Below are 8,403 nucleotides of genomic sequence, written 5' to 3'. Positions count from 1 at the left end.
GTTTGGTAAAAATTAGCTGATTGATAATAGCGGTTTGTGCAAAAAGACGAATAAGGGCATTAATTTTGGCGCAGGAAAAGATGAAGTCTATCTATTAGGGTTAAAGAAGTCCATTAATTTTAATATTGCAAAATGCTAATTGAAAAAGCTCCTTTTAATAGCTTTTTCTAAATTAGCGTTTTCATCCTAAAACTCTCTCCCAAATCTCTCTCCACCAAACACTCCAATTAGCGGTTTCAGTGGTCAAACCTCTAAAGTTAGTCAAAACCGCTATTTTTATCCCAAAACGCTCTTTACCAAATAGGGCCTTATGTATTAGAGCAGATTAGTCGGATTCCGACTTTCTTTTGACCTTGTTTTTGTCCAATTGCAGATTTACAAATGGACTTACAAGATTCAACCGCATAACGTAGTTTAAAATTTTATAAACAGAAGCATGAGGTTTGCGAAATTTACAGCTAAATGATTCGTGAATCAATTTTTCCATCAAATAATACTTATTATTTGGTCAATTTTAAAGCCAGATCTCATATATGATCTAATTTATAAAGTCACAATTGCTCCAAATTGTTTTTTTTTTTTTTTTAAAGTAAACAAGCACGGTAATAAATTTTGATCAAATGTCTGAGTTTACAAACTGCACAAAAACATATATTGTTGTTTATAAAATTTTAACCACATCTGTTAAACCTGAGTTTTTTTTTTTTTCCTTTTAAATACTCCTCCCTTTGGAAAAATGAAGTAATAATGGAAGAAATGAAAAGGCTGAGTTGGCAGAATATGAACCAAACAGCAATTACGTGGCTAACCTTTTCCTTATAAATAAATATTAAAAGTTAAAACCAACCTCCCACCACTCCATTCACTCTCCCATAGCTACTCTTTTTTCTCTTCACAGAAGAAGGTCTTGTTCTTGGAGTAGTCCATTAAAAATGGCTGGAACTGGAGTTTTTGCAGACATTATTGAAGGAGATGTCTATAAATACTACTCTGATGGAGAATGGAAGATCTCTACTTCCGGTAAAAGTGTTGCCATTATCAATCCCACCACCAGGAAAGCTCAATTTAAAGTTCAAGGTAAAATCAATTCATTTTATCTTCTTCAATGCATGTCAAATCGAAATTGAAATTGAAATTGATTGAAATTGAAATTGAAATTGAAATTGAAATTGAAATTGGATGAATAGCATGCTCACAAGAAGAGGTAAACAAAGTGATGGAAATAGCAAAAAAAGCACAGAAAGCATGGGCTAAAACTCCACTTTGGAAGAGAGCTGAGCTTCTTCATAAGGCTGCTGCTATTCTTAAGGACCACAAAGTCCCTATTGCTGAGTGCCTTGTTAAAGAGATTGCTAAACCTGCCAAAGATTCTGTGACTGAGGTTGTGAGGTCTGGAGATCTTATATCCTACACTGCTGAAGAAGGTGTCAGGATTTTGGGTGAGGGAAAGTTCTTAGTTTCAGATAGTTTTCCTGGTAATGAGAGGACCAAATATTGCCTCACTTCTAAGGTATATCTTTTTCATTTTGGATTAAATTGTGTTCTTTCCTCTTATTTACATATTTAGCCATTGATCTTACTTCTGATCATTTATATGCCTAGATATTGAATCCTTTTAAAGGTCCTAATTAGATCATTTAATCAAGGGTTCAATGTGTAAATTTATAGACTATCCAGGGCTCTATGTGCAAAAATTAAAGAATTTAGAGGTCAATATGTAAATTTATTATTGATTAAAGGTTGAATGTGTCAAATTTAAAAAGGGGGGTTAAATGCATAAAAGTTGCAAATTTAGGGACCATATGATGGTGTGATAATCCGTTATATGTGAACCAAGTTTTATTGGAAGTGGTGATGAGTGATGGGGTGTGACGAGTTTGACATAAAGAACTAACAGAATATCCAGAGAATTAGATAGAGATAGAAACAGAACATATTTCTTTTTCTAATGTTTTAAGACAAATTTATATATATATGTGTGTGGATGAAGAAAATAGAAATAAGTCAAGAATATATCATCATGATTATTTTATTAAATAAAATATTAGCCTAGTAACAAATCAAGGTTGGCGAAGAGCTTTAAATCGCTTAAACTGAATCTTGAGTTCCTAATTGTAGCGTATACAAAAAGTTTTAATTGAGAGATGATACACTTAAAGAGTATTTGACGAGTCTTCAATTGATGAATCGTACAAACTATAAAAAAAAAATATTAGTCTCATATGACATATATAATATTAGATTCTCATATATATTTGATCTTTTGTGAATTTAATTTTTTAAATATAAATCTTATAAGAAAAACAACTCTAATATAAAAATGACCCTGGTAAATTTAGAATATTTTTCTATCAGAATATTTTAATACAGAAGTAAATATATGACCAAAAATTGTCAAGATAGATGATCATTCTAATTTTGGTGAAAAAAAACTATTGATGCTCATTTTAACATATTAAGGTCCGGTTTGTCACGCAGCTGTTTGAGGTAAAATTAATGTTTGAGTCATTTTAAAGATTTTGACTAGCCGAACATTTAATACTGATGTTTGGTGAAGAGATGTTCCAAAAGTTTATTGGATCCAAAAAGCTAATTTTGAAAAAACTCATTTTATTAGTTTTTTCAATTAGTTTATTCCCCATCTTTTTTGAATGACGTTTTTAACCCCAAATAAATGTTTTTACATGTCCTTATTTGTAATTTACACAAATAACTATTAGCAATAAATTAAATTTTACCAGACAAGTTTACAATCAACTAATCACTATTTACCAAATAGAACTTAAGTTTTTTATTTATTTTTATTATTATTACATAAGCCCCTGGTTATTAAATTAATTCGATGCGATCATAAACTCGGTTAAAAGAGCTTTACTCATTTCATCTGCCTGAAATAATATATTTTAAAATGCATGATGCTCCGTTAACATAGTTTTATGAACAAGAAAAAAGGTTTACTTTTCTGCTGGGGTTTATGTAACTGTAAATAAAAGATTAGTGTGTGGAAACGAAGAGATAATGAATCAATGCACCATAATCAAAATGATCAAGAACTTCACCATGCTTTTTACCTATATGTTTATGGAAATTAGAAGGTGTTACATAGTATTAATTGATTGATCAAGTTCAATTATGACATTGTAGATCCCACTAGGAGTGGTTTTAGCAATTCCTCCCTTCAACTATCCAGTAAACCTTGCTGTCTCAAAGATTGGCCCTGCTTTAATTGCTGGAAACTCTCTTGTGCTCAAGCCTCCCACTCAGGTATTTTATCAAACACCTTCCCTTCCTAATCATCTAAAATAAACCTATCAAATTAACCAATTTCCACAATTTTCTTTAATTCAGGGTGCTGTCTCTTGCCTCCATATGGTTCACTGCTTCCACTTGGCCGGTTTTCCTAAAGGTCTTATCAGCTGTGTAACCGGTAAAGGCTCCGAGATCGGCGACTTCCTTACTATGCATCCCGGTGTTAACTGCATAAGGTAAAATGTCTGCTATTTGTAATGCAAGGTGTGCTAAAGATAATCTAATTAATTACTCTTTCGTGTGTTCTCAGCTTCACCGGTGGGGATACCGGAATTTCTATTTCGAAGAAGGCGGGGATGATTCCGCTTCAAATGGAGTTAGGAGGAAAAGATGCTTGCATTGTCCTTGAGGATGCTGATCTTGATTTGGTAGCAGCAAATGTTATAAAAGGGGGATTTTCGTATAGCGGCCAAAGATGCACAGCTATTAAGGTTATCTTGGTAATGGACTCGGTTGCTGATTCTCTCGTTGAGAAGGTTAAGGCAAGAGTGGCGAAATTGCGAATTGGACCGCCGGAGGATGACTGCGATATCACTCCGGTAGTTACGGAATCATCTGCTAATTACATTGAAGGACTAGTTAATGATGCTAAAGAGAAAGGAGCAACTTTCTGCCAAGAATACAAACGAGAAGGCAACCTTATTTGGCCGTTGCTGTTGGATAATGTTAGGCCTGATATGAGGATAGCGTGGGAAGAACCGTTCGGGCCGGTTGTTCCGGTTATGAGGATCAATTCTGTTGAAGAAGGTATCAATCATTGCAATGCTAGCAATTTTGGCCTCCAGGTATATATATAGATATACTGATTACTGTCTTCATTTGTTATAATTTCTCCATGTTTTTGGTAGTGATACTTGCAAGTAATGAAATGCAGGGTTGTGTTTTCACAAAGGACATCAACAAGGCAGTGTTGATAAGTGATGCGATGGAGACTGGAACTGTTCAAATCAATTCTGCCCCGGCTCGTGGACCGGATCATTTTCCGTTTCAGGTAAAGAAACTTGTGGTTGATTTTGAAATTGGAAAAAGGAAATCATATGGTTTTAAGCATTTTCAAGTAGAGGGATACGGTGTTTTTGTTAAACATCCGCATTGCTAAATGAGGGAGCTATATGGCTCCTTAAATATGTGAGACAATCTTCACCTTTTCGGATGAGTTAGGTCTTTATTTATATGGTATCAGAGCCATGGAGTCCTTAAGAGGACCGGCTCCGGCTTCTCCTACGAACATCCCGAAAAATACGGTCTAGTTTGCAATAAAAGAAATATCATATTTATTAGAAGTTATTTATGTGTTTGAATGCAATGCAGGGTTTGAAGGATAGTGGAATAGGATCACAAGGCATAACCAACAGCATAAACATGATGACAAAGGTCAAAAGCACTGTCATTAACTTAACAACCCCTTCTTATACTATGGGTTAGTATTATCCACTATCTTAATCTTAATTATTAAATTAATATCAATGTAGCTGATTATTTGGAGGAATTGTTGTGTATTAAAGACTTATATTATGTATGTACTTTTTTACCTAATTATATAATAAATAGTGAAGTTTCTATATTATATAAATCAACTGTTTGGAATTAAGTGTCGTTTGGTTCCATTTTTCGGAACTATTTTTTACCTTTTAATTCATAAAAGTGTTTAGTATTTTTTACCATTTTTCGGACGCTAAGTGTGAGATAGGTTAGATGTATGACTTGGAAATTGTTATTGTAATTTGTTCAAAGCCTATTATTCACTATACAATTTCTTGAATTTAACAACCAGAGCAACTTTATATCCTTGAAAATAGAATACCAAAATAGAAAAACTATTTCATGACTTTTTTTATATAAGAAATCATATTATTCCATTTTTAAATCATATATTAACTTTTTTAGTTTTTATTTTTATTTTTTTTATTTGTTTTATCTAGAAATACAAAGAGAATATACTAGTGTTGAACCAAAAATTCCATCTAAGATGATTTATTCTCTTCAGGATTTTCATTTACAAGTAAAATTTGAAGTTGAACCAGCAACAAATTCAACTCTATAGCTGCTTATCACTTATGTTAATAAGGTGAAATCATTTTTTTTCTTTTTTCTTTTTTTATCTCCGATTTCATCCTAATCAAACTTCGACTCATTGTAATCCAAAAAATATTTGGACTTTTCAAGAGAAAATAGTTTTCTCACCTTATTTCTTAGATTCTTTTATTTAGAGACTAGAAAAAGAAAGTATGCCACCTAAAATACCTTATAAGGTCTTTATGTTTTGTTCTACTTCCCAATTTAGTTATTCTTTCCATTTAAAATATTAATTTACCCTTATTTCGTTAATTGTCTTTCCGTCCTTTCACTCTGATGTCATCCTCTCAATATTGGATCGTTACATATAATGTTTCAAACAAAAAGATAAGGAGAAATGAAACAAAACTCTTCAGTTTAATCATATCTTTGAATGAAAGAATTGAAATACAAATTTCTAGTAGACAATAAACTAGTAAGAAAATTTAAGCAAAATTCAATATTTTTATTTTAATATTAAGTTCTATTAACTCTTATTTGGATTTTAATATGGTGTAGTGTATTCATAAGAAGTTAATTGAATAAGAGAAAGAACTTTCTATCTTATTGATTACAAAAGAAAATAGAATGATGCATTTATACAACGCCTAATAACTAAGAAAGAGAAAATGCAAAGATCTTTTAAAAGGTTGTACACCCAATTCAAGTGATCTAGCAATTATTGCTCTTATTACAATGGGAATCTATTTGCTTGAATATGATTGGTACAAGCAGAATGTAACGCCTAACAACTAAGCGAGAGAAAATGAGAGAGTTTTTTAAGGTTGTACACGCAATTCAATTCAAGTGATATAACAATCATTGCACTCATTATAGTGTGAATCTATTTTATTAATGTATTTAGTATTGATGCAATTACATAAACATATAAAGGGTAGAAGAGTAATTATATATTGTAAATGATAGCGTAAATACATGTAAATAATATCATAATCAATAAGAGTGTTTATTATATTTCACATTTGTGTCTAATCACACATGGTACCAAAGCAAATTCTTTCACACTCTCAAGCTTTATTAGAATATTCATCGTTCTTATGAACTGATTTTGTAATTTTACATCCATTAACTTAACTTTCTCTAAAACATGTGTATTGGAAATTAGTTTTTTCTCTCTCATCACGTCTCTGTGTGTCTATCACTGCTTATTTTTTGTTGTGTCTCGAGAAAACTTCTGGTTTCGAGAATCATCTTCTTCCTTTTTTAATCTCGTTTCAACGACTTCATCTTTCTTCCATTATTGTCTGGTTCAGTTTGAAACTATTTTTTCCGGTTTTTCATCTCAGATCGGTATTCCTCATTTTTTTCTAGCTTTCATCTTCATCGATTCCTTCGGATTTCGGATCGATTTTCTCTGGTTTCATAATCTCTATTACGGTTTCGATCGTACTCCTCATCTCTGATCGATTTTTCTGGCATTCATCGGTTTCTCTGATCGGTTTTCTGGATTTCATCGGATTTCAGATCGTTTCTTTTCTCTGGTGATCTTCATCTTATCTGTTTTCATATTCATCTGTTTATCTCTGTTTTTTCTCTACTTCAACTGAAATGACAGAACCTGGATTTATTGACTTCGAAGTTTCTTCGGACTCTTCTCCATCTCCATCCGCGATGGCTGAGTTGTCGGCACCTCCACCAGAGTTATTCTTACCGAAATTACCTATTACTGCTCCGGTTCCTTCAACAATCAGACGTGTAACTTTTGGCCAGCCACAAATCATTGATTCTCATTCACCGACTGGTGCATTGTCGATGTCTCAACTGAACTCCAAGGTACATCAGCCTAATTTTTCTGATCAAGTTCTATCTCCTACACCATTACATGATATGAATAATATACATTTTCGTGACGTAAATACTTCTAGACATCGGTCTTCTTATGTTCAAGATGATCATACATACTGTCTACATCTTACTGCAGTTGATAACCGTGGCACTGTGCTTGTTACAGTTCTTTTAAATGGTTCTAATTACGTCACTTGGAGGCGAGCTATGTTATTGGCTCTCTCCGCTATGGAGAAACTCGATTTTGTGCTTAGTGATGACTTCACTCCTAGCAAAACCTCACCAGAATTTCATCAGTGACAGCGGGCTGACTGCATGGTAATGTCCTGGATCCTAAATGCAATTTCTAAAAATCTAGCATATGTCTTTATGTTCTCTTCTTCTACTAGGTCACTCTGGAAGGAACTTGAACAACGTTTCAGAGGCTTAAATGGTCCTCTCCTTTACCAATTGAAAAGAGAGATTAATGATTTTAGACATGGAAATTTATCCATTACACTATATTTTACTAAACTCAAACACTTATGGGGTGAGTTAGCTTACTTATGCCTTGTATTTGTATGTTCATGTGAAGCTTCTCACATCTGTACATGTTTAGCTATGCAGAAGATGTATGAATCACATAATACAGATAAGCTAGTGCAATTTCTTATAGGGCTTCACTTTGACCATTCTCCTGTTATACATCAATTGCTGCTATTAGATCCTTTACCAAGTTTACACAAAGCTTATTCAATGTTGCGGAATGTTGAGAAACAAAAGGAGGTCACTTGTGATCATGTTCAATTGGATATTGCTGCTCTTGCTACAAAATCTTCTATTCCTACTACATCTAATAACTTATATGGTCAGAAAAGAGATTCAAGCAACAAGGCTGATAGGTTTTGTACTCATTGCAACAAGCATGGTCATGAGAAGGATTTCTGTTTCAAACTTTATGGGTATCCTGAATGGTTTCAGTAGTTTAAAAAGAAGAAAAACAAGAACTCTCAGGCCCATGCTAATCATGTTTCAATTCCAGGAGATACACCTCTAGACATATCTGATTCTGAAAACAATGAAATTTGTCTTCTAACTATACCATGCCTCATGGCTTTGCCCAACTCAGACTGAAGTTCAAAGGTTTATGAAGAACAAAAATTCCTTATCATTTGGTGATGAATATCCATCCAACTCCTCGATGCCTTTGGCAAACTTTTTAGGTTTTGCATGTATATCTTCTAATTCACAACT

The 8,403-nt window shown here is 33.0% G+C and overlaps 1 protein-coding gene across 1 annotated transcript; it reads left to right on the top strand.

The window, feature by feature from the left end:
• Positions 1 to 849: 849 nt before the first annotated feature.
• LOC136203095 (NADP-dependent glyceraldehyde-3-phosphate dehydrogenase) lies at positions 850 to 4,900 on the top strand. The gene is made up of 7 exons (XM_065994147.1): positions 850 to 1,077; positions 1,188 to 1,510; positions 3,145 to 3,264; positions 3,349 to 3,485; positions 3,560 to 4,094; positions 4,184 to 4,300; positions 4,621 to 4,900. The coding sequence occupies exons 1-7, from the start codon at positions 933 to 935 to the stop codon at positions 4,732 to 4,734; spliced, it is 1,491 nt and encodes a 496-aa protein (XP_065850219.1). The 5' UTR covers positions 850 to 932; the 3' UTR covers positions 4,735 to 4,900.
• The last annotated feature ends 3,503 nt before the right edge of the window (positions 4,901 to 8,403 follow it).

This window comes from Euphorbia lathyris, chromosome 8 (genome assembly GCF_963576675.1).
Source record: "Euphorbia lathyris chromosome 8, ddEupLath1.1, whole genome shotgun sequence".
Classification (NCBI taxonomy): Eukaryota; Viridiplantae; Streptophyta; class Magnoliopsida; order Malpighiales; family Euphorbiaceae; genus Euphorbia; species Euphorbia lathyris.
The sequence above is the reverse complement of the archived record's forward strand: the minus strand, read 5'-3'. Positions and strand labels throughout refer to the sequence as shown.

Coding starts and splice junctions, on each gene's coding strand:
- LOC136203095 (XM_065994147.1), top strand. CDS start 933: ATGGCTGGAACTGGAGTTTTTGCAGACATTATTGAAGGAGATGTCTAT. Junction 1,511..3,144: donor AATATTGCCTCACTTCTAAG/GTATATCTTTTT, acceptor ATGACATTGTAG/ATCCCACTAGGAGTGGTTTT. Junction 3,265..3,348: donor TGCTCAAGCCTCCCACTCAG/GTATTTTATCAA, acceptor TCTTTAATTCAG/GGTGCTGTCTCTTGCCTCCA.